Raw genomic sequence first — 27716 nt, forward strand, 5'->3', positions numbered from 1 at the left:
ACACTGACACTGTTTCTTACACCAACATAATGTACAAAAACACACAAACAGAAATCAACCTACACATGCACACAAATGTAACGTGATAAAGCGACCAAGACACACACACACACATATGATCCATCCTCCACTTTGTCACACCCTTTCCGCATTGCTACCCGTGTGGACTGAAATAAAAAGCCACATTTTTAGTATATTGCCGAAAAAGAGATTGTGGCCCTCCTGGTTTGCATCTAACCTACCATGCCTCCTCCATCAATTAATCAGCAGAAGTATTTTTAAAACAAGTTGTGCTAGAACTTGATGGACTGTTTAAAAATGCATTGAGCATCAGAGCGGAGCAGCTGCAACTGAGGAGGCTTGTGGTGGCAGCAAAAGGAGGAAGGAGGAAGAAAAAAACAAATGCTAAGCCTGCAAGAGAGGAGACAGACACAAAGGTGTGACAGAGAGAGAACATGCAGAGGAGGTAATTAAAGCAAAACATGAGGGGGGTGGGGCAGGAGAAAGCAAAGGTGCTAAGAAATGGGGATAAACAGCAGCAGTGCACAGGGAGAAGGAGAGACCCTTGAGTGTATTCAAGTGTGTGTGTGTGTGTGTGTGTGTGCGTGAACATGAGAGAGTGGCAGGATATTTCCATGGAGCTATTTTGGGGGCTGGAGTTATCCTTGGGGTAAACTGGGGAGAGAGTGGCTGGGTGGATGCAAGGTGTGGTGACATATGAATAGACCAACAACAACTGCTATAACCACCAGATTCATTCTAGTGCAAATATTGTGCTGTTGGTAACACTCCAGTAACTTCGGAATCAGAACAAAACCTTTATCCCGAGAGTCAGCTGAGCACTCTGAAGCTCTTTCTTCTCAACAGATTTAGTGTTTTTTCTAACATCCAGCCACCAGGCTTTGTGTTAGAGGAGAGCAGTGGCTCACTGTTGGCAGTCTGTGCAAGTATTTGAAGGGAGTGAATTCCCTGGCTACAGCAGATCTCCACGTTACATGGTGCACAGGTTTCTTCCATCTGTTTCCCTTCTAAAGATGGGCTTCTGACGCCGCACTCCAGGTGCACTGTGGGCTGTGTGCACAAGTGTAAACACGCACGCACAAAGATATACAATCCACACTACCACCCACCCACATGGACCCAACACAAAGACTGGCAAAGGCACACACAGAGAAAAACTCGTACTGTACGTTAACACTCAAACTGTGATGTCCAACTCTTTGTTATTGTCCAGACAATGATCACAATAACAGAGCTAGAACAGCAAAGCTCCAACTGAAGAGGCATTTACATAGTAATGTACACTATAATCAACAAAAGAAACAGCCATTCAGTTTAACCAAAATACTGTCCTGGAAAATTGACTCTTTTTTTTTAAAGGTGCCATTATGAAATGCACATCTTAATCTTTCTCTTATGTTCTGCACTGACACTCATTTCTTTCTTCTGGGTAATTTCCCTGCACTTTATTTTCTGTTTATGCTCTATTAAAGACAAATTACACAAATACCAGCAGTGACTGATCCTTTTGCACAGCCTCTCTTTAAATTTAAAGTCATTTTTGGCTTTCCAGTAAACACTGGACTGTGTTTTTACTTCACCTTCTACAATCTGATTGACCAAAAAATGCATGGTGTAATAGAGTCAAGTGATAAATAAAATCATGCTTCAAACACCATTAAACTGACAGCATTTTTTGAGAAGCATTTAACCTCATGGACGAGGCAATCATTTATCAAAAATGTCTGTAAAACAACTGTAAACCTACTGTGAGCAGCACACAATATATCTTATAACAGCTTTGTCATGCTGTTGTGACACAGTATGAACCTGGAAGTTAGCTAATACACAGCCAGCGAACTGCACCTTCTAAACTAATTCTGCATTAAACAGACAATAACGTCAGTATGTATGAGTGACTCACAGGGAAGTAGAGCAGCAATGCCCCAAACAAGATGGCTTCCAGCAGAATGAGCCCAGATGTACGGATGCTCTGTGGATGAGGAGAGAAACAGTTCAATCTGTGACAGGGAGAAGGTGATGTTGACGTTATTGGTTACATTTGGGATGTAATTATATCTGCAGTGTTGATGCTGTTTTTTTATGTTCTGGTGTTTGTTCCGCTTTTAGAACACATTTCCTTAATGTCTACACTCTCGCGTCTCCTTTGGGGCCACCATAGCAGATCTTCAGATTCTGCTGTTGTAAATTGCAACATTTTGTGTTTGTTCTAACAAAGTGTTACTGATGAGGTGGAATTCTAACTTCATGCCATTGCAGACAAATGTAAATGATAAACCGTTGCCTCCTTTAAAGCAAATAAACACAAAGAGGAGTTCAATCTGTGGTTATTTTTTAATGTTTTGCTTTTCCCTTGAACAACTTTTCTGGGTTGCATTTAATTACCCACATTACAACATAGAAGATCTTTCATGTACTTTATGTAAATCCAAAGACCTCCAGGGACATTTCTTGTGAATTAAAGAAATGTGGGAGATTCTAAGGCAACAACACAAACATCTATAAATAGACATAGCTCAGCTTTGCCTGAGGACTGGTTGTAATTATCCTGCACTGAAAGGATCTCTGTTTATTTCGCTCTATTAGGTGAATAATATGAAATAACTTTGTTGTGAATGTGAGAAATTTGGTAGGCTTGGATAAATGTGGGGTGTATATGCACGATGACACTGTGTATTAAAAGAATAAAACAATAAAGTGTTCATTAAAGCAGCTAACCAGTCTTTAGGTTCAAAATATTAAAGGTTCCCCTTTGAGTCAACACTGTAAACTGCACTACATAAATATCAATTATAAGACTTGTTTCTCCTTCTCTTCCTGTCTACACTATGTGACAATGATGCAGCCCTTTAGTTTGAGGACATTACTTACTTTACCTGCTAAATCTGGGGCAATTATTTTTTACTGCATGAGGCAGTGTCTGGAGGTAATCTGTAATAAAGACTCTTGGCCTGATAGCTTTGGCTCATAACACTGTGTAATGTCAAGGAGAATGACTGCAGGTTTAGTCCCTTGACCTAATGTTTTATTCTTAAACTCAACGTTAATACCTGATTCTCCATGCTTTGTTGGTAGACTATTCTAAATTAAAATTTCTCTGTTTTTCTATTGTAGTATTTATTTAAGTCTTAAGTGAGTTATATAACCCCCACCCCCAGAGGCTGCAACTTTTGACACTTACACATGCGCTTTATTTCTGAGCCTTGGAGGTTGTCGTCTGAGCTCAACAGCCAATCAGAGTGATCACATATACTTATGTTATTCAGCATGCTGAAGTGTTTGGTGACAACCAGCCTACCTTGTTCCTCCTGAAGTGGTAGACCACCACCATGCTGGCCAAATCCAGCACCATGCACAGACCCTGGAATGATGCCACAGAGAGCCGCAGAGCGCCATCTTCCTGAACCAGGCAGGGAGTGTCATCCCGGCAGAAGGGGCAGCCCTCGCGGCATGGCAGGCACTTGCTGGACATGTCAGAGCCGTCATCTCTGTGAGAGCCCTGCTCCTTACCTGAGGAGAGGAACAGACTTTAGTGATCAGACATTTAAACGGTGGGTATATATATATGCACATATTCTTGAAGAGGCAAAGCATGATGAAAGATGTGACTACCTTAGAACACAGGTCTGACTTACTGTAGTATTTGAAGGATTATCACCGCAACTAATTTGCATTTAACTGTCACACACTGACTTATTAAATGCTCAGTTAATCAATTTGAAGGAGTAGAAATCATCAATCCAATAAATCAAAAAGCCTCAGGGTGATAATTACAAAAGTACAGCCTTTAATTAAGTAGATGAGAGAATAATGAAGGAGAGGAGGATAAAATATTGTGAGACTGCTCTCTTCATCACTCTGGTTTGCGTAATTGTTGCATTATCACCACGTGGTTTATCAGTTCTCTCCGAACTTTTTATTTGAGTGTTCACATTAACATGACTGCTTCTTCTGAATTCAATCCATTATGAGTAAAGACATGCAATGCTAAAAATACAAGTCTTTATTCAACAATGTGTTTGCCACGAAGGGATTCCAGAGTTTAAATCCCTCTTTTTCGCCACACAGACACCATGCAGCTCCTTAGGAAAATGATGCTTGATAAGCATGTAATTCCTCAGTAAGTCCCAGCACTCATTCAGTATGCAAACACTGTGATGAAGCTGTACAGTGCTTCAGCGGTGCATGATTGAGAGAGAATGTGCTCTAAGTAAGGAGATGATGCTTAAACGTGGGTGATACTGTGCCCCCCTGCTTCTACAGTATTTAATTAGGTGAGCTGCAGCAGGTGCTGCTGATAATCAATCCTTGATGAACTGATCATCAGCAGGTGTGTAGACCTCAATGAAAACAGACGTTTTGGCAGTTTGACGCTGTGCAGCATTCAGGTGTGAGTGAAAGGCATAAATAACAGTTAGAGAAGCCTAAATATTAGACATGTGTTTAAACATGCTTTATTTGAATGTAAAAGCATTCCAACGCTTAGCTGCTTAAGTAGCAAAAATCTGTGAGGGCTAGGGGGATATAACAAAATCTTCTTTCAGGTATGGTCAAGGATGCAATAGGAGGGCTGGTTGGTTTTCCTCGGTGCTACTAACCTTCTCGCTGTCGGTGCTTCCCTATATTTCATTTGGAATTTTAGATTTCTCTGGCACAAACATATTCTAGCGTCACTTCCAACACTCAACTGCATGTGTGCGCATCTTTCTTGTTTCTAGGCCTGTTCATTTGTCACATGTGGATCACTTGCAAACCAATAGGATGTCTGAATAGTATATTTTATTACTCCTTGTTGAACTGTGTCTGGATGGTGCTACGGCTTGGGCGCTTTTTTAAACAATGACAATTCTAACAAAGGCCTAAATAACAGGAAACATCCCTGTGGGATTAATAAAGTGTCTGTCTGTCTGTCTGTGTGATATGACAATTGTAAGTCACGTGACAGCAGTAGAGGCTAAAAGGTGTTCTCGGAATTGCGGAATTTCTTACAAGTTTCACACATCTCCAGATGTTTACAATGATAACACACCTCTCTGTTTGGGATCAGCTGTGAGTGCACAGGCAGCACTTGCAGCCCATTAAACTATCAAGAATGATCCCCCAGAGACTTTTGTAATTGCAGAAAAGTGTTTTTTAGTTGTCTGTGATTACTGGTCTTTAAAGCGAGATATTTTCCTTTTTAAAAAAAAAAATGTTTTTCACACAGTTGTAGTTGCACCTAAGTTCTATCTGTCCTGCTTACCACTGCAGCAGAACTCCCTTTACTTTCCCCGAGTTTACATTTACATATAGAGGAGTGAGCTGAATTGTTAACTCAAGCTTGTTTCATGTCTTGTTGTGTATACACAACACATACGTACGTACTTTCTTTCTCCATTTCTTTCCTTTTAGCCTGTTGCTAGGGAACAACACTAAATCAGTTTCCAGTCTGATCTGATCTGTTTTTCAGGGTAGCATGAGGAATAAAACGCATGTTCCAGGAGGGGAAATCAGGGTCTCAAGAAAACCGCAACCCAATCTGAGCCGCACTGACTTTTAATGAGGCGGTCTTTGTGGGGTTGGGAAGATGAGTCTCTTCACAGACTGAGCCTTTTGACTATAGGCCTCATCACAGTGCATTATAATAAAACCCCAGCTCAGCATATCAACCCCCCTGGGGTGCTGCATTGTTGGAGTCAGGGATGAGAACCACCGCAGTTGCCTGATTATCTTGCTCATCAGGGCCAAGCTTCCTGCCCGAGGACACTGCAGCACTCTCAGTCAAGGTGTCAGAACACAGATATTCAAATCCGAAGCACGATCAACAGAGTAAAGTTAGGGATATACTTGAAAACCAAAGAGTGGAAAAGCAGAACATCAATGAAAAGATCTATGCCAAGCTGTATGCGTAAACATTTATATTTTACCTGTCAGACACACCTGCTTAAAAAATAGGGAATAGTGAGCAATCACATGCTAAATAAGATGATCATAAAAGTGAATTAAGTATATTAAAATTCAACAAAATTAAATTATTAATTCAACAAAAACACAAACATTAGGATAAAAGGCTAGCTAGCTTACCCACTACAGCATGTTATCCTCTGCCTACACTGATATCTTTTGTTGCAGGTTCTTCTTAGCCAGTGTTAAACAAAAAAAGGTCAATTGCATAGATATAGAACATCAGATAGGATCTATTCTCCAGGAAAACAAAATCTCACAGCACCACCAGGGACAGTCGCTGAATCTGCAGCAGCTAGCCAATGTAAAATATCCCTGATACCTTCTATGTGTGACTAAATGACCCTGTGTTATGTGACAATAACTCTGGAGCCACATTTTATGTTACGATCTGGATTAGGCATGATCTTTGCAGGAGATCAGAGCTGTGTCCACAGCAACGGTCAGTTCTGCAATGCAGCAGTCTGTTCATAACAATAAACTCACCAGAGAACTAAGCAAATAACCCATCACAGTTGAACATACATCACAGACACACAATTGCCTGTCTCTTTATTTCACCTTTCCTATAATTATGGCAGCGCTTCCAGTAGTAAAACCACAAAGCTGTGACCATATCAGCTTCTTTGTATGGAAATGTGATCCTGACTATGCACTGCAGTTTGCAGTACCTCAGTATATGTGACAGCTACACTCCAACAGGTCTGTGATTTAGATGCCACCTGTGGCTTTGGAGCTCAGAATAGAAACAACGTAGACGCAATAAGAATAGTCAAATTTCTTTGACTGGAGCTGGAAGTTTCATAACCTCTTAGGCCCCAGGACACCCTTTCAAAGCTAGTTTCAAACAAAATGTGTCACTGTCAGCTGAAAAATGTGGTTGTTTTCCTTTTTTTAATATAAATCCCACAAGCTTTCTTTTTTAAAGATTCTATGTTTTGATCTGACAGCTCGCTGCAACATGCATTTTCATATTACAGAGGTATTTGTAACCTACTTTTAAATCCGTTGAGTGCAACTCGGCTCGGATGGTAAAATCCCCTCCTGCACTGGCACTTGTACTTGTCCAACACAAATCCATGGCCAACAATGGGGGTGCACTGGAAGAAAATGTTGAGAGACAGACAGGTGGATTATTCAAAAAAACAAATCCTCATATTTTGATTGTAACCAACAAGAATATCACAGAAGGGGGGTTGTTAGGGGACTAAAGTTTGATGCTAAAAAACAAATAATATGAAAACACATAATGGAGGAGGAGGATCGACTTGGTGCTCCTGAATTCAAAAGCAAGTGGGTGTAAAAGAAAAATGTGGGAAATAAAATTAAGTAAATACACACACAGCAACAATAACAGATTATACAGTAAGCAAAATATAAGCAGATAATTTATTTCCACGCTGTCAAACATTTAAAAGTTGGCTTCACAATCTCCTATGGAGTTAAAAGGACACTGATCATGAGGGTCTCTAGTGTTAAGGGTTCATTATTTATTCTTAACAATAGCTGATTAACAGTAATCAGTTTTTTTGATTACTTATGAGAAACCGGAAGCAGTAGTATAGTAGTAGAGACAGTGTGTCAGTGCTTGTTGCACAGTAGACAGAGCTGACCAGAACCAATGAGTCCAGTTTGAGGAAAAATATCTGGGCAAACACGACATACAAAGAGCTGAAGAGAGTTCTGTAGTTGTGGTGGAAACACTGTTGTACAGACTCTTGCTCTGTAATATTATAAAGGAGTCCAGCAGCTGACATCTGAATCTGGATAACACTGTAACTACTGTATGTGCTGCCTCTCAGGCTTCCTGCTGTGTTTGGTCTCCACTAATGAACTTGTTTGAGCCGTGTTATTGAGCCTTCTACATCGTCTACATGCTCCTCTGCAGCATGAGGCAGCAGACGCCCCAGTTATAAACATGCATGGTGTCAGGGGAAATCACAGGGCTTTGCCAAGTAACAAGGAAACTAATTAATATCTAAATTAAGAATTAAGGGTTGTTTGGAGAATTTAAGTGCGCTTCTAATAATTCTAGCTTGAATTGATAACTGTGGGAGCTACATGGGGCTTACAGACCATCTGGAGCTAAATAAAACACACTTAACAACACACCCACAGAAACCAGTATGGAGTCTGTACACTTATACTAATGCACTAAATAAAGTAATTTGACATGAACGCTCATAAATAGTGCATTGCATTGCATGCTAAGGAAAAGCAGCGCGCTGTATATTCTCTGAGACACCTGCTGTAGAAAACAGTGGGACTCCAATCTCATAACATGGAACCAATGACTGATATAGTCTTTTGTAATTTTCTGATATTATTCACATACAACACTCTGGCTGTTTATTTGCTTTCTTGCTGACAGTTGTTTTGCTGCAAACAGCTTGACTTAGCAGGGAGCCTCTAGTTCTAAAATAGGAGTACTGCTTAGCTATGTTGCAATGCATTTATTATGTAAAATGACAGAAATAATCAAAGGTAGGCTTAAACTTCAAAAAGAGAACTAGGATAACATTTTAGCCACTGCTTTTAATCTTTAATAAGTAAAAATCTCTCCACAGATATGAGACAGAGATTATTTATACATTTATTATTTGAGGTGGAGTACATTTCTAAATATTTTTTTTTTAACTTTTAAATATCCAGTTTGAGACTGACCACCCATAGAGCGTAGCATGCATGAAATCACCTGGATTCTGTCGGTAAATAACTGTCAGCCTTTTGTGAAAAGTCACTACAGCCTGCAAACTTAGATGAGCTGCTATATGCATAAGATTACAACAGCACTGATTACTGTTAATCAGCTATTGTTAGACAATGCGTCAACATGTACAGATAATTAATGATTACATTAACATGTACAGATAATTTATGCAATTTCCCCATTGTGGGACTAATAAAGGTTTCTTAATCTAATAACCATTTTATTATGTTGCTGCTGCTGAAGATAATCGGCTTTTTCAGTGTTGTGGTTGATATAGCCTCAGCATTTACAGTACTACAGTACACAGTTTTGTGTTTCAATATGTGAAATCCATACTATATATGGGGACATCTAACAGTCTGCAAACTGGATCGTATTCAACCCCTGACTGATTATTGATCTTTCGATTGGGGGACACATTGCTTGGTAAGTGCAGGAATGTTGGTGAACAAATATTGAAATAGGTTCTACTTTCCTCTTACTTACTTGCAGCCCAATATCTTGTAAAAGTAATTTGTTATTTGGCAATTCATTTCCTGCAGAGCCATACTTTGGTGTGATGTTTATTGCTGCTTAAAGGGCACATAAATCTAATAGAAATCAGATGAGCGTGGTATTTCAGAGGTACTCTCCTTTAACAACATGCCAGTTTTTTTTTTAGTGGAAGAGTTCTGCATGCCAAAGCTTCCTGCTGAACCTCTGCACAGATCGGTTCACAAACAGCCCAAAATCTCCAAACTGGAAAGCGGCAAAGAGAAAGGATGCTGCAGAAGGTATAAATGTCTCAAGTGGAGAACAAATAGTTGACAGAATAAACAGATACAGTAAATCCCTGCTTTATAGTGCACCAGTGCAGGCTTGGGAGATTTTTTTTTACAAGAAAATATGCTATTTTGGGATTAGTGCTCAAAAACAAGAAAAAAACTGAAATTTAGAAAATATGAGAAAAAATTGAGAGTATAATATTTGCACCAGTACATTATTGTTTCAGTCCCTCCTTCTCAAATTGTTCTGCCTCCTTACTTTTATCCCTTCCTCCTCCTCTTCTGCCTTCAATCATTGATTAGATTGAGAATCCAAGAATAACACCTTTTTACAAGGATAGACTTCCAACCCAGTCAATGGCAAAGAGATGCTGTGCTTTTTTTGAGCTCAAGGATTTTCCCAATACAGGCATATATCTTCTCTCACATTTTCATTTAGCCTCATAGTGTAGAGCATACAGAGTACCCCCCCCCCATATGCCATCATGCTAAAACCACCCATAACTGCCAGTAGACTTCTTGATGCTGAATGGTATGGGCCTCCAGTGATTCAGCCACAAGGAGGCAGTTCAAAATGAATTTGAATGAGTTTGTGATCTCACAAATCATAAGCCTCATAACGTAACAGTCACGGTAAACTCTTAATTTCACTTAATTATGAACCTTATCACTCGCCTGGAGAGTTTGAGGCTAGCTGCAGGCTTTCAGGTCACTGATAACTCCATCAGAATAATTTCTAGAAGAGAACTGGCCCACTGCCGCCAACTCAGGGAATGTTGTGATTGCTATCTCAAAGCCAGTATTTTTTTTTCCTAGGCTGCAATCAGGCCAGCCAATAGAACACTTTTTCGACAGGACAAATCAATCTTTTGATCCTGATTAAAAACAAAGTGGCATCTTACCTGCCAGAATGAGAGACATTTGCTTCCCAGTCTGGCCACATCCCTGCACTACATACACAAAAATAACCTAAGCATGCCTATTGCTGAGATTTATAAAGTGTTTGTCTTCCTCCTTTAACATTTGCTAATTCCCTAATAATATATCAAGTACTGTGACTCATGGTGTCACTCTTGTTGGTTGGCCAGCAGGGTGCCTGTTTGTGGTGAAGAAGCCAGCCAACCGGCCAGCGTTCTTAGCCCTTGTGCCACACTGCTAAGGGCTAAAAATAGGCCTGCAACAGATTAGAGTGTCTCATTTGCTCTAAAACTGAACAAAGCTGATTCACTACATCTAAGTAAATTCTCATCTCCTGAAATCAAGAATAAGTCAAAGCAAAATTTCAAACTGCAACAAAACAAGTAGTGAGTGCACAGTGCAAAGCAAACTGGGTACACACACCATACACAGGCTGTTTGACATCTCATGGCCAGGTTGACAAACTGTCCTGTGGGCAGAGATGAGTCATTGTTTTTCATGGCTTCTCCCATTTCAAATGTTCAAACAATTACAGTAAATACATACCCCTGCTGTGCAGAGTGACTAAATTGTCCAACAGTACAATACACCTTCTCAAACTATGTCATTTATGCTAGGTTTTTCTTCTGTTAAATCAATAATTTGCATAAACACTGTGAATGGGAAATGTGCAAATAATACTGTAAACAACAAACTGAGCCAGAGCAGGCTGCAGTTCATCTCCTGCTGGAGAAAAACTGTGTATGCTTATTTGTGATTCTTCTCTCTCTGGAGATAAGCATACCTGTGAAATTAAAGTCTACAAAACAGAGCAAAGGGCCACTGATAAAGCTTTTCTGCATTTCTCCAAAATAGAACTAATCTTGTTGAGTTGTTGCTAGAGAAGCTGAGAAATCCCTGAAGAGCCCGGAAACCTGAGGAGCCCAGGAGGAGACGGACAGACAGGCTAGATGGATGGATAATAGATCCACAAACACACACAGGTATTTCCTATGAACTCACATTCTGTTTACTGCAAAGGAAGCGGAGACTCATTAAGATAGGACATACCCAGGGAAGGTGAGGTTGGCATGGATGAAATATGATACTTATTTTAGTCCTTTATTGGGCTCTGTGCATCCAAATTGTTACATTTATTAAACCCCTCGGTGCTATCAGAGGCAGTTTCTCCTTCCCAGGTGCATTTTAAAGCCCAGCAAGTTGAAGTGTTGCAAACACCAGCACCTATTTGGCCTTGTACAAAAGGAGCAATATATGTATAGCAGAGACAAGAGTATCTAAAGGTTAAGCAAGTAAGTATAAAATACAATATAATACACATGTTAAATATTTCTATTGGCACATTTTTTTCACAACTGTTTGAATAATAATGCAAAAAAATCCATACAAAGTCAGCTCTGACTGAGAAAACTGACGACACTGGCCTTTGTGCAGTACTACAATGTGTCAAGGTTTTATCACTTGAGGTACATGAGGACATCGTGGCATGAAGGGTCTTGTTTTTGCAGCATTGTAAAGAAAAGTATCCCTCAGTTCATGTACATGCAGTTACATCCGAGTTTGAATCAAGGCAACTGGACTCAAGGACTTCTTGTGAAGATGTTTCGAGACAGTTCCGTTCCTTCTTCAGTTCTGCTGAACCACGATTAAAATACTTAGATAGAACATGACCTGGATGAATGAGAGCATCCACGGACATATATGCAGTTACCCACAACAAACTCAAAATGTGTCAAGGAATGAAATTTAGCCTAAGTTAAAGGGAGTGGTACTGGTAGTCTACTTGGAAAAGGGTCACACTCTTACAGGGGCCTGCTTTACTGATCTCTGAGACAACACCTTCTTGATTCAATGAGGGAAGTGAGGACTGCTCTTCCATCCAGGAATGTGAGTGCAGACTGTTCCAATACAAATTATTACCTGATTAAGCATCCACTGACTTCTACCCTTCTTCACAAAGATGAAGAAGCTGAATCCAGTCATCACTGCTGTGGAGCACTTCAGATCTGTATGCTTCACCGTCACTGCTGAAATATAAAGTGACTTGTTTCACCTCAGGTCATGAACTTATCAATCAACCCAACACCTGTTCTTGTATATCTCTCTGAACTAGTACAGAGCCCTGCAGTGTGAAAGCATGCATGTCACACAGGAGGTTGACATGAACCATCAAAACTAGATTAATGTCACAGATCACCTCCAATCTCCCCCCACCCCACACACACCTAAAAGCAGTGAATTTAACGGTGGCAAGGCCAACCTCGTTTTTCCTCAGCCACTATGAAAGAGCTATGAAACAGTTATTTGACATGTCTCAGTTTGATGGATCACCTTCATCAGACTGCAGGCTCAAAGTGAGAAAGCATTTTATAATTGCATCTTACTTTAGATGCAGGAGAGGGAGGTTTAATTTAGCTTTTTTTTCCTGTAACACTTGGCTGCCAGAGTTCAAGGTTACACTGTCAATCGCAAAAGGCAGAAAGCCTTTTATGCTATGAGTGATACCAAGAAGAGGATGCTTTAAACATCTGTTCTATATGCTTTAACTTGCAACTAACCATGTCTGCATTTTTTATGCTTAACATAATATTTTGAGTCCATTCACATTGACAACATGTATGACAACATTATCAGTGTCAACTTTTGACTGCACTACCTGGTGTACCCTGAGCTGAGGGATTTTTCAGTTTAAACATTATTGTAGAAATAATACATCCTATAAATAAAATCAATGTTTTAGGGTATCACCTACAAGAAATTTGGCAACTTAATCTAAATGTAAATTATAACATTATAAATCCTAATATGTGTTTTTAATCTAATCTAAAAAACTAAAACAAAACAAAACCGTAAAAAGTAGCACAACCCTGAGAAGAACACCAATATAATTTGATACTACTAAGTGACATGCAAGTAAATACAACTGGTCCTTGCTGAAATCTGAAAATGAATTACATGTGTCTCCACATTGAGGCCCCTTGTGTTTGGACCACAGCCTGCGGTACCTGTTTCAGTTTTCTCACTGTGCAATTTGATAAAAAGCTGTGAACACGACACCAAGATGGGAGTTGGCAAGAGAGAAAAAGAGGCATGGAAAGAGAGAGGGAGAGGGAGCACTCAGCGTCCCTCAGAGATCTATAAATACACTGAAAGCATTAAACCCTAAAAGCATTACAATCACTGTGTCCCCTGGGTGGGGAAGCTGCCTGCTGTTGTTTCACAGGGCTACCAACCACTGAAACACTGGATGTCTGAGGAGAAGACCTTGGACTTAAGCCTGTCTGGAATTTCTCCATCAATTTATAGTGGCAAAAACTCAGATATACAGCCAACTATCGATTGGTGGCTTGTCACGGTTACTGTGCTGTGACTAGGAATAGAGTCACAAGGAGGGCTGGGCTCAGTGATGCTTTTAGCTTTATTAGCTGAGGGGAACAGACATGACAGGTCTGTAAATTTAGAACTGTGATTTATATTTAACTTAAGTTAGGGAGTTAAGAAGCAAAATACTCCAAATGTTACCACTGATTGGCTGTGAAGCCTGAGGAAATGTGTCGGGAGTGAAATACAAGTCTCACTTGGCATCTTAACACTTATGAGATGAAGCCTCAGTTTTCCTGCACAGACATCTGGGTGGGTGGTCCCCAGCTCCCCACATGGACTCGACTGGGAGGCCTCACTCAATTAAGATCCAACTGCTGCTTCCGACTTGACAGGCTCTTGCATTTTGCCGTGGCAGCCGCTGAGCTGCAGGCGGCAGATTAGAGAGTGAATGGTGTTTCAATGTGGAGGATGAATCCTCCCTGATGGCTGTCCCTCTCTGCTGTCACTCCTCATCCCTCCCTCCCTGTATCATTCTCCCCACCATTCTATATGCATACTTGTCCTTCCGCTCTCTCCACACTTTAAGCCATGCGTCATCAGCCTAATTAAAGATCAAAGAAATATGACCAACTTGCCACTATATTGCAGTGTATGTACTACAGAATGAATTGAGGTAATCTAAAATGATTGAATAAGGTTAGTAAGGGAATTACAAAGTTCTTCGTATCTAGTTAAATCCCAAAAGCTGCATTTTAATATCTGCCCAGCTAGTGGAGTTTTTCTGGACAGGCTTATCAGCAGGATACCAGGATAAAGAAGGACATAAAGACAAGATTAGCAAAAATCTTTTCAACTCCCAAACATTCAAAAGTCCATTTACAGCATATAACAGCAAGCCCACTCAAAATAGATGAGCAAAGGACGGGCACATTGTATAATGGATGCCTGGAAAGGTTGCAACTACCTACGTACACAACTATGTGTTTTGAATTATGACAAATCACATCCCACTGAGACGGGTTTTAAGCAATATAAATAAATAAATAAATACAAACTTGGAAGGCCAAAAACAACCTGGCACAGATATGTGACAGATCGCCTAGCCAAGATGAACGTGACCTGGGGGAGCCAACATTGTTGCCAAGGATACAGAGAATGGCGGCGCATTGTACCTCCCACAGGGGAAAAAAGAGGATTAGCCCAAAAACACTGGATTCTTTTTTTTTTCCACATAATGCAACTTAATAATAATTTTTAAATGAACTTTTCCTGTCTTTGTTTAACTTCTTCTACCCAACCGGGAACTCCGCCTTTAAAAAACATGACAAAATAAAAAGCATGATTGTTTCACATACCATTTGGAACACTTTTGACCAGACTGTTTACTCTAGTTTAGACACTGAAAGATTAGGTAAAGACCTCTCCCATCAACAATAAACTTTACCACCATTTTATTTGTGGTGACAAATTTATTTGCATGACCAGAGGAGGGCGCTAGCTGGGGATGTTACCATATGCAATACAGAGTACAGTATATTCCTATTAAATTGACATCAACAGGCTGTTATTAGTTGTCGTTGTCAATTGTCGTAACAAAGTTTTTTTTTTTTTCTCCTATGTAGCACATTTCAGAGAGAAGCCGATCTGGTGTAAATAACAAAAGCCAAAAAATAGTATGACACCTGAGCAGGAACCACAGAAAAAGAAAAGAAAAATAAACACCAGAAAAACAGGATACTGAAAGAAGTCTTTTTAGTGTTAAAAAACAATAGCTCTGGAGCCAACCAGCCCACAGCTCTGGAACAGCTCAGACCATAAAAGCTAAAGGCTGTTTCACCGGATCTCATGGAGGCCCAGGGAATAGCAAGATGTCCAGAGGAGTCTTGCTAGTTCATTGCTAACATGCTTGTCCAAGAGATATTGCAAAGCCAGCGTAACCTGCTCAGCACAGGTGTTATAGTGGCTGCATTCTGAAACAACGGTAGACAAATGAAAACTCTTGGTCCTTAGAATTCAGTCTAAGTCAACCATTTGGGGAATCACTACAAACACAGAAAATCACCCTGAGTTTGCACTAACAATGTCCACATTACTTTTTGAGTATGTGCTGTTCACCATTCCCAGCTTTTAGTGAAAAATTTGGAGAATGTTGAGGGATTAGGCAACTTGAGTACAAAGTAGAACTAGAACGCCCCTGGGTGTTTTTTTTTAAAGAAATGAAAGATATTAACAGCAGTAACAGCTCTTTGCTGAACCAGCTCAATGAATTCTTTGGGCACTTTGAAGCACCCATCAACACACCTGCACAACACCCCACTTTGAAGAACTCAACAACCCCTTCTCCCACTGGCCAGGTGTCCCGAGCCAGTGTGAAGAGATCTCTCAGCCAGATCAATGCACACAAAGCTCCTGGTCCAGACAACATACCTGGCCGTGTGCTGGGAGACAGTGCTGAGGAGCTCGCTGAGGTGTTCACTGACATCTTCAACATCTTGTTCAGCCAGGCTGTCATCCCCACCTGCTTTAAGGCCAGCACGATCATGCCTATGGCAAAGAAGGCCGCTGCAGCCTGCTTCAATGACTATGATCCAGTAGCACTCTCGTCTTATCAAGTGCTTTGAACAGTTAGTCATCAAACACATCAAGACCTGTCCAGGGTGTACCCAGCCTCTCTCCCACAGACAGCTGGGATAGGCTCCATAATCACATCCAGCTCCATCACAGTGAACACTGGGGCTCTCCAAGGATGTGTGCTGAGCCCCCTCCTCTTCACTTTGCTGACCCAGGACTGCACACCAACACACAACACCATCATTTTTGTGAAGTTTGCGACTGTGGCAGGTCTTATCTTCAGGGGAGATAAAACAAACTACAGAAATGAGGTGCACATTGAGGTGCACGTCTATGTGGTGCAGAGACCACAACCTCTCCCTAAATGTGGAGAAGACAAAGGAAATTGTTGGGGAGTTCAGGAGAGCAAAGTCAGCAAACCCCTCTGACTGACCATCAACAGTGCTGCTGTGGAGCAGGTAAGCAGCACCAAATTCCTAGGTGTGCACATCACTGAGGACCTCTCCTGAAGTAACAACACTGCATCCCTGACCAAGAAAGCAACGCCACTACTTCCTCCGCAAGCTCAGAAAAGCTAGAGCCCCTCCCTCCATCATGTGCACCTTCTACAGCGGCACTGTCAAGAGCATCCTGTCCAGCTGCATCACTGTGTGGTACAAAGCCTGCACCGCCACTTGCAGGAAGGCACTTCATCGCATAATGAGGGCAGTTGAGGAGATCTCCTCTCCTTCCAAGACCTCTACAACACCCATCTTACCCGGAAGTCCCTCCGCATTGCAGCAGACCCCACCTGCCATTGGCACCGCATCTTCAGCCTGCTGCCATCAGGAAAGCGACTACGAAGCCTCTGGGCCAGGACCAGCAGACTGAGGGACAGCTTCATCCATCAGGCTGTCAAGAAGCTGAACTCTCTTCCCGCTCTGCCCCACCTCCTCCCTCTGTCCCCTACACAAGAACTCTGACCTATGAGCTATGTGTGAATGTCTACTAAGTTTTTAAGATGGTTACAATGAATACAAATATAACTGATCAATTCATAATGAATGCACTGTAATCAAAATTTAAACTACACAACACATCTTGGCTGAAAACACCTTGCAGTGGCAAACATGATTTGGATGAGTGGGTCTAGTAATGGTGTGTATGATTGTTCAAAGTGGCAGTATTCTACATACTTTTTGTGCTTTGTAGTGTACGTTCCCTGCAGCACTCTGCAGAGAAAAGTGTTTTTGAATGCAGAGCTGAACGTAGCTTGGCCCCACAGTAAAGATGACTTAATTCAATTGAGGGATTATTTACCTTTGTTTGATTTTTTTAATGCAGCTTTGAATTTAATGGTCTGTTTGATGATCACACACACACACACACACACACAAGCTACGTTTTTAACAGTTCAGGCTACCTTCAGCTGTACAGCTTCACACTTCCCTGGGGAGTGATGGAGAGCCTCTGGCAGAACAAAACAGAAAAAGCAGAGTAAAACAAGAAAGATGGAGCAGAATAGTTTTATATATATATATCTCCTGCTCCCAAAGTCACCCTTTTTTTTACCCAGATACAATAGGTAAAAACAGACCTGTAAGTGTCTGCTTTCCTAAAAACTACAGTGTGACATAGCGTAGAAATTCAGCATATTGTTTTTACCTGAATATCTTTACTGCTAATATCTACACAAGTTGCTGCCACAGCTCCATCAGCACAGTATCCCTTTCCTTACATACAGTATATTTATACTGACTTCAGGGCTTGTGAACCTTAAATCCTTAAAATCCTCTTCTTTCTCTGCAATGTGCCACAAACGATAAGCATAGTAAAAACACACACAGAAAGGCAAAAACAAATATTTCTGTTTATGCCCCGTTTTGCACACTGAGTGTCTGATTTTGGTGCAGCAGGGCAGAGGAGGCAGACATGTGTCCAGGTAATTAATTTTTTAGAATTGAGGTATTTATAAACAGTAGCTCAGCTGCAGGGAGAAATCATGATGCTCTTTGAAACAATTCCCATAAAGGCGCAAGGGTGCAGAAATATTTCACAGAGGAAAAAGCTGCAACAATAGCAGGCAGGGTCACCAATTTATTCTGGGGAAGATATCCACCGCACTTACGAGAGTGATGAAGAGCATTTTTTTTACAATTATAGCTTGGCCAGTTCAATTTATTTGAGCTGCAAAAACAAGAGATTGACACGACGACAGATGGAGAGGAAATTTCTGGCCTGTCTTTTTGCTCTCCTCTGAGGAGAAAATGGAGATAAGGCTGTTTGAAATAGTAAAATGGAAAACAAGAGAGTTCAAGAGAGATGAGGAGGGTCTGATAGACAGCGATACAGAGGAAATTGGGAGAAAGTGAAGAGTGTGTGCAAAAGAAGAAGTGTAGCTGATTGAAAGGAGAAAGCCAGAAGCGAGACAGAGGGGGTAACCCTCTTTGGCTGTCACAGCGGTTTACACTCATTAGCAGAGCTCTGCCTTTGAAGCCCTTTATCTCCAGCAGCACGTTTCACAGGACAGGCAGAGAAAACACACACACACACACACACACAGATATATGCAAACATACTGTGCACACGGTGTATACTTACATTTTAAAAACACACAAAAGAAGAAAAAACATACATTTGAATGCATCTAGTCATAAATCACCCACACTAATCATCCTCAAATCTTCATCTAATTATATAAGCAGGGGCTCCTTATGTAAGATGCTTCCTCTACGACTGATTATCCATAATGCATGAAGGCTTGTATTTGGTTCATGGTGACACATCCTACCTTCCTCCTCCTGCCTCACTGTATCCAGGCAGATGAAGAAAAAGACTAAGAAGGAGAAGAACCAAACTCAGCCATATACAGACCCTATAAAACCACACCACTTGACAAACTCTCCAAATGCCTCTGATACCAACAAATACTCTGGGTGTTTAGCAAAAGTGAGAAAACATTAGAATATCCCACCAGTAAATCAGGGGTGTGTACAGCTATCAACAACTTCAAAATGAAGACCAGGCAGAGACCCAAAACACAAGGAAAAAGAGAGTACAGAGACTTTTGTCATGTGGTCAGAACACACTAATCCAAATCAATTAATTAATTAAACAAATAGTGCTGATCTAAGCAATTTTTGCGAATGGACAGAAATAAGAGCTCCAAAAATGTTTGGCACTGCATGAGAAATAAACTGAGAAGAGGTGATTTTGTTAGGACATAGTGCAGGATACATTGTCAGGTAATACCTCCCACATCCTCTTTAACAAAACTAATCAGGCTTTTCACCAACCTGCACAATAAACAGAGTTTTAACAAGTGTTCAATCTGACTGAGCCACCACATCATAGTAACAATGATACTGCAAGTGTTGTGGTGTTATACACTCTGGAGAACACATGATGCTCTATCACATTAGTAGAGACGGTCTCATTACTATTTCTCTCTCTGAGACTGAGCCTCAGGATATGTTTGTACTGGATGGGGAAGGCAATGAGCCTCACATTGATTTCCGCAGCCCATTTCCCAAAAAATGTATTAGGAGAGATTTAGAAATGAACTGTTGTTATAATGGTAAAATTTAGACAAACAAGAAGTATTTTTTTTCTTACTTAGTCTGTATTTTGTCAGTTTGGTCTACAAAGATATATTTTTAGCAGCAGATTTTTCCTGGAAGCTTTCGAAGGCAATGTTTTCATGCTTTGATTTGAACAAGAAAATTGAGGTAAAGTCCCGAAAGAACTACACCAAAGTCTGGGTAATGGGCTGGACTGAACAGCAGCAACAAGCAATTGATTGCATCAAGCAGGAACAAGATGGGAAAAGAAATAAAAAGGGTAAAGCACTGAGACAGAAACACTGCCAAATGACAAACGACAGAGGTGAGAAAGAAACAAGACATTCACAGTCAAATTTAAAGCATTTATAAACCACTCTGACGGACTCAAGCAGACATAGTCATAGTCCTTATCAATCATTAGACAGAAGTCATTTCCTAGCATGTAAGCATGTAGATTGGTTTTCCTCATTAGGATCATGGACCATCTGTATCATTTCCATTTATAACAGTCATGATTCTCACCTCTCTCCATGTAACAGTTCTAATTGACAGTCTGCACATATAGAAACTAAAGCATTATTAGAGGGTTTGTGAGCACAGAAGTATGAAGCGAGCTTGAAAGTTGATACCTTTGAAACCCCATACCTCTGTGTCGGTTATGTTAGTCGTTTTAAAGCCACATGTAACAGACTGGCCAACAAAACACATTTGTTATATTTTCAAATCAATGTTGCAAGAAAAGGTTATTCATATTGTTGATTCTATTACTTAATGAAATAATCCATAGAAGGACAAGATTGATGACTTTGTTCTAAATCCTGGAGAGTCTCATGGTCAATATTTTTCCCCTCTAACGAAACATCAGAATCTATTATTAAGTTAAGTTTTAATCCTCTACTGTTTGTCAATATCTTAATCCCTTCTCCCTCTGCTTTGACATCTCGAACAGTGTGAGAGAAATAACACTGCTGATTCAATACAGCATTGAATCATTAACTACCGCTTGGCCAAATACGGTGTGTGAAGGAAATGAATCACAGTGCTAAACTCAGTTATATGAACATGTTATAGTGTCTTAGTCAGTGTTTTAATAACAAATGTTTTCACAGTGAGAAGCAAAAGATGCGCACCATTTGTACACACTCATAATCGCCAGATTTGAACAGGGGGACTACAGTACTATCAGCAGCACCATTCACACAGCAGCCATAAGAGAGTTGATTATAAAAACAGAACAATGCAGAGGAAACAGCGCAACATATAAAGACGAACATGGCGGCCTGCTGCATCTACTCTAAACCCCCCATAACAGACCAGGAGGAAGGAGGCACACAGACAAAGGCCATGGTCAATTATTCATCTCATCTTGCTGCAATCCATTACACTGCATTTATTATACATCATATGGCCAGCAACATGCCACGCAAGCCTGAACAGCCACTCTCCCTTGGCGTAGTCAGAGAAGCTTCCTGCAACACATCACAGAAAACTAACGCATTGGCACTGAAAGCGAGGTAGTGAATGCACCGGAGAGCCCACTCACATGCATACTGACAGATATACAAATACAGAACCATCTCTTCGCACTCTGTCTTTCTGTCACACTGGAAAAGTGACAAAAACATGATGTATGTCTGCCGCCAGTTTCATCACAGTGGCCACACTGTGCTGTGGAGGAGACGCGCACACACACACACACACACACACCGCCAACCCACATCACCTCAAACACAAATCCTTCAGGACTTCGATTGACACAGAGCTAGTGTGTAGTGTAGAGTGGGTTGGGTTTGTTTTCTCAGACAGGTTACCATGCAATAATGGCAACTATTCTGGCTCCGTTTATGGCTTAATTATCTCAACAAAATAATAATTGCATGTTATTATTTGTTTTCTCCTCTGTTTAATCCTAAAGGCAGCAGGGCATTGTAGAATACCATGTGACACAGATACAGGAAATGATTCACTGCATTATTAGATTACTTAGTACAACGATTTGAGCATTTTGAGGACATAGTGAAAAAAGCTGATTGCTTATGAAGGAACAAATGGTTGAATGAGACAACGAAATAATTGACTTATCAGTCATTGATTTTGCACCAGAGTGACAATATACAAGAAAAACAGAAGGAGAATGAGGGGATTCTTTGAAACAAGGACAGTCAGACTTACTTCCATACTAGTGAGATTACAGCGATGAGTCCCTGCAAACCAGCCGCTGTTGGAGCACTGATCGATGTCCACGTCCTGCAGGTTCACATCCACACGAACAACACCCCTGCCAGAGAGGAAGAGGAGGTGTGGGAAAGCAAAAAGGGAAAGGGGAAGTGGTGAGAGGGAGGTCAAGGAAAAAATGAGGGGGTTAAATAAAAGACAAAAAAAAATAAGAAAAGAGAACATGCAGAATCAGACAGATGAAAAGTACATGTCAAAGGAATATATGAAGTCACATGTTGCAAACGTGGGAAGGAGGAAAGAAAAAAAAGAGGGAAAGAGGTGAGAAAAAGGCCAGAATTTAAGAGTGGAAAATAAAAGGAAGAAAATGAGTCATGCTCAGAAAGGCAGTGAGGTCAAAGGTTCAAGAAGCAGAAGTAAGAAGGACAGTATTACAAACAGTTTGTCGAAATTGGAACAAAATGAAGATTGATGGAGGGGTAATGAAGAAGAGGGAGGCAGGGAGATAAGATAAAAAAGAAATAGAAGGAAGGTGTTAGTTCAGCCATGCCTCAGGCTTTAGACATACCTTTAGTTTTATTGTGTTTTGGGAGAAGTTAGTTTGTTGCTGGATCCTCCTATTATGAGTTTCTCATGCTCTATTGAGAACAGTACTGTGACAGTAATGCAGGTTGTGATTGCTTTACTTGTACTAGCGTTTCTGTCTTCAGACACTGGTATGAAGTTTTAACTTTTTTTTTCATACTTCAGAGACCCAAACAAACAGTTCAATGTATGGCCTATGCAGCAGTGAGCAATCAGAGATCTACACTGTGAAGTCTGTTTTTGTGAGAGGTATGAATGCAATACAGCATTACCTGCTGCCTGCACCTCAGTTATTGTTGCATACAGCAGCCAAGCATGTGGATACAAACCAGCTTACATTTCTCTCTGTGATTCTCTCTTTCTCCCACATGCACACAGGGATACATGATCTTCTTTGGTTGCCCTCTACTGTCCCTTTTCTCACCAAAATATGGGCCGCACACTCATACAGACTCTCTTTTCTTTGTTTTGATGCAGAGCCTGACACCTGTTACCTCCATCTGCCTGCTAGAAATTGGAACAAACAACCGTAGAGAAAGGCTTTGGCCGTCACCTCTCCTTAAGAACGCAAGCAGACAGAAAGAGAAAGAGGAAAGTAAACTGATATTTTAAAATGACAAAAAGCCTCTGTTTAACAGGTCAAGGCCTGCTAGACACCAAAAGCGACACAAATAGCTGAGATGTAATAAAAATTGGATTTGAGAGCAGATCTGGACACATGCATGGTAACACGAGGCAAGAATTTTAAGCATTGCAAAGCAAAAGAACAGCCAGAACAGACACTACAACATAAATTTAACTCATGATGAAAACAACTTGCTCAGGAATTCTGTGAGCAAATAAATGATGGTGGTCTCTCAGCAGCATCTCTGGGGATAATCTATCCTGCACTCTGTAGCAGTTCTTGAAACACATTCTGCCAAGAATCCACAGAGATGCTAGCAGCTCCGTAAGGCTGTGTGCAGTGACGTCTTATTTCCCAGCATGCTCAGACTGACATGATAACATGTTCAGTAAGTTCATCTGAGTTGAGTGGATATGCTAATTATAGCGGTAAATACAAAGTACATCTGAGGCTGAAGGGATTTGCAGCTATGTACAATCAGTGTTGAGATCTTTAAACAAGAACCACAGATGTCAGCCTAAAGAGAGGAACAGCTGGAGTATCGTCACAATTAAAATGTACTGCTTAAAGCCTGGCGAGGGTTTGTGACCTTCTAGTCACTGATTTATACAGATTATGAATAAAACTTGTGCTAAGCTAACAGTTTGAATTACTAGTGAAACTTATGAGATGGAAAAAGTTGCCTTCCATAGCTTTACTGGTTTTTGCTAGTAGCCATTTAGCCCTTGATTCACCTATTGTGGAAAACATTACCTCTAACCTAGAGGTTGTTCTGTCATCGCTGTGTAATCAACACGGTGTTTCTGGAGTCCTCAGCTGTGATTTATCTATATAATTTAATGTCTCTGCAGTGTATAGATCATGATTTACATGCCTGTTGCACTTTTAAACCAACAAAATAATTACATGACCACTAACAGCACCACTGAATGTAAACTAAGCCTCAAGACCATCTCAAACCCTCCCTCATAAGAGGGGAACAAAAAGATAAGAAAGTACATAGAGTAAGAGGCTGAGATACAACAGGTGGAAGTCCCTCCATCATCTCCACAAGCTTATGCTTCTCTGTCCAAAGCCAAACCAAGTTCTATTTTTAGATATGTCATCACAGGACTGAGATGAGTGGAACAGGCAGCAGAACACAACTTACATTACAGAAAGGAGAGTGAGGAGAAAAGCTGCATGCATCGGGATGTGTAGCTGCAGACAATTTTATACCCCATTACAGAGTGCATCTTCCTGAGAAACACACTCTGGCCTTGGAGGACCTTTATTTAGTTCCAAGATGACTTCTCCCTTAGCTCCCTCTGCTGACTTTATTTCCTCAAACGTAAAACTACATATTGAAGGGGTTTTCTGACTCTTCCACTTTTTTGTTGTTTGTACTTATAATGAAACAACTACAAACAAGCTCAGACAAAATCTGACGATGCCTAGCAAACTCCAGTCACTGACAAAAAGCTTTGCAAAAAATAGCTTCAAAAACAACATGTCTGTGGCAATACTCATCACTCTAACCTTCAGAAATCAGCCACTAAGAATTCATATTGCACCCACAGTGCAGGAATTACTTCCCTGTAATCCAGCATCCTCTTTATATTATTCTGCGTCTTCACAAATGGGATTTAATGCTTGAGTTAAAGAATTTGACTTTTCCTCCTCTAAATGTCACAAATCACAGTGCCTTGTAAAATGTCACAACCATTAAAATTCACTCCAAGCACGCTACACTAGGCCAAAATACTCAATTTATTTAATTATGAATTTGTTCACTGACATTATTTAATCACAGTTTACAGACACCTTAGGGTAAATGGCATAAGCAGATCATCAGATTCTCTAAGCCAAATGTCCTTGTCAACCATGTTGATGGTTTTAGATTGGCAATATCACTGACGGGCAATAAATCATTCCTGCAGATGAACAAAAGCATCGCTGACAGCGAGTCTGAGTAGTTACAGCAAAGTGTGTCTGTACTATTTAAAGAAGACACTGTTGAGCAGGCGGCAATGAAAGTCTGTAGGATTTTTTTAAAAGCTTAAATTGAGAAGCATGAAGATTCTGTTTCTCAGCTATGCTCTTCTTATGACAACTCTCCAAAAAAAGTCCAAAGAGTGAGCATCCCTGGAAGCAGGTAGTGATGCAGCACTTTGCTCACACGTCAATCGGGTGGAAGCTTGCCAGGCGGAGGCCCAAATCACAAGCACGACACACTGCCACCTATAAACCACTGAGCATCCAAACTCTGTCTGTCTTGTTAGGGAATATTTTACTGAACATTCTGCTGGGGGAGTGTAGTGTTTCTGCTGCAGGTTTGTAGTGTTGTGGGGTCATTTAGTCCTCTTAGAGACAAAAACAGGCTCTGGATTTAAGTTAAATATAACAAAAGGGTTATGTTTAGGCTGTTAGTGGTACAAATTGCACCTCTAGGAAATTAAGTAACTGTTGCAGTTGATATTTCATTGTTTTTTTTTATAAATTAACTGATCTACTCAAAACTCTTGCCCTGGGTGTGTTATGCACCACCACACACACAATACCAGCCTGTATAGATCCCCTCACAAACAAACACAAATGTAAAGCCTGCAGTATTCATAAGACTGCAGGCTGCAGGTAGAGAGGCACAGCTGTGCTTTGACATGTATGAATATTAAATGAGAAAAAGGTCTGCCTGTGTGTGAAGATGCATTTACACCATCTGTTTCTACTATAAAGTTGGATTTATATGTACATATTTTCACTTAAGCATTATTGCCAATTACATCCTTGGACTGACTTTAATTGCTGGGGTTTATTGGTAGACTTTGTCTAACCTTACTAATAAATGGCATATGAAATAGGTCAATGGAGAAATAGGTCTGCAGTTTAAAGAAAACTAAATGTTCCTCTTTTGTCTCACTCCCTGCTCTCACCTGAACTCTGGCGCAGAGTTGCTCTTCAGTCCATAGAAGCCAGCAGACAAGGTGAGCAGCCAATACGGTACAAACGCCCCGTGTTCACACTCCAGGTACGGTGCCGACCACTTGATTTGGTTTTTGTCCAGGACGTAACTTCCACTCCTGGAGCCCGGTGCCTCGTGGACTCTTCTGTGCATGTGAGGTCTCCTGCCGTCCCTAAAGTCATTAAACCAGTCAGACTCCGGGCCCCTGCTCTTCAGGTGGTGGTGGGCAGAGCTGGACAAATCCTGCAGCACTACCTCTTTCTCAGTTCGTGTAGCCTGGAGGAAAACGTGCGGCCCCGGCTTTGGTGCGTCCGTGTGTAAGGTCACCACTGCTCTGTGGATTTTGGGATCCCCCTCCAGGATGCTTTGAACCAGCGCGTGGTACCAGTGGATGTCCCTTCTGAGGGTTTGCTCCCGGGACCTGTTGGCTTGCAGGATCATATTCAGGAAGTTTGTGGCGTGCGCCACAGTGTCCAGAATGCTGTGTAGAGAGTAGTGGGAGGCGACGTGCAGGCCGCCTCGCAGGCTGCTCAGTTCGTATCTCCGTGAACAGTTGACCTGTCTCAGCGCCGAGGAGTCCCCGGTGTGCAGGAAGGCGGTCACCACCCTCGGCAGGTCCTCCTCGATTTTGTGCGCCACCACCGTGCGCTCGGTAGCTGGCACTGGGTAGTAGGTCGGGTGATGGGGCGGCTCCCTGTTAACGTTTTGAGTGCTGAAGACCGGTGGGTTCTTCTCGTCTCGGTCATTGTCCGACCACTCCACATAACCGTAGTTAGATCCCAAAACAAGCCCTGTTTGTAAAAGCAGCGGGACTACCAGGAGAGCCATCGTTCCTTCTCACAGACACGGAGGAGACACTTGGCAAAGTGTGGCGAGCATTACCAAAGCCACGCTCCTTCTTCTGCTGCTCTGGGGGATTCACGGCACCTTCAAAAGCCCACGGCCGGGAATGTCTTGAATATCATACCTCTGATCTAGTTGGAGATCCTCGCTTCTCGTCCGTGCGACTTTCCCTCTCTTCTGCTCCGTTTCAACAACAGTCTAATCCAAACAGCTGCACAGACACCCCCCCTCCAGACTCCCAACTCACAAAACAACAGGGATTCCTCACCACTCCGCAACCCATGTATATGAAGCCAGTGCTGAGTGGTCTCGTTTTTACTCCCGCACGGTAAAATCCACGTGAAAGGAGTAGGATGACAAAGAACGGAGCAAATTGTTCCTGAAGTTCCGTCCCTCCCAATGAAAGCCTAATAGGCTACCTGAAGTGTCGCCCACCGATGCGTGTGGTTGTTTTTCACTGCCAGTCTGCCGGAGGTGGGCGGAGCGTGGGAACGATGAGAGCTGTCCGGTGCTGAAAGTGGAGCCTGTGGGAAGAAAAGCGAGGGTGGCGTTGGTGCCACAGAGAAGCCTCGAGTGATGAAGACGGAGGAGCATTAAAACAAACCCGCATACTGTCGAAACGTGGGTGAGGTGAGAGGCCAACGAGGGACAGCTGCAGCCCACTCATGTTGGTTTATTTCACTGTATAGTACTATGACATACTCGAATACCAACAAGTATGTGGACAGTTATATATCAACTATTTTGTTATTTC

At 41.4% G+C, this 27716-nt stretch overlaps 1 protein-coding gene across 1 annotated transcript in view; it reads right to left on the reverse strand.

The window, feature by feature from the left end:
• The window catches only part of gpr158b (G protein-coupled receptor 158b), a 47014-nt gene extending 20067 nt beyond the window's left edge, over window positions 1-26947 (reverse strand). Inside the window, exons 1-5 of the mRNA XM_028428506.1 lie at window positions 26091-26947; window positions 21966-22071; window positions 6962-7064; window positions 3320-3531; window positions 1925-1993 (exon numbers count right to left, since the gene is read on the reverse strand). Of these exons, the coding sequence (XP_028284307.1) occupies window positions 1925-1993; window positions 3320-3531; window positions 6962-7064; window positions 21966-22071; window positions 26091-26947 (1347 nt within the window). The remainder of the gene's footprint in view (window positions 1-1924; window positions 1994-3319; window positions 3532-6961; window positions 7065-21965; window positions 22072-26090) is intronic.
• Between the last annotated feature and the right edge of the window lie 769 nt (window positions 26948-27716).

The sequence above is a fragment of the Parambassis ranga genome, chromosome 17 (genome assembly GCF_900634625.1).
Source record: "Parambassis ranga chromosome 17, fParRan2.1, whole genome shotgun sequence".
NCBI lineage: Eukaryota > Metazoa > Chordata > Actinopteri > Ambassidae > Parambassis > Parambassis ranga.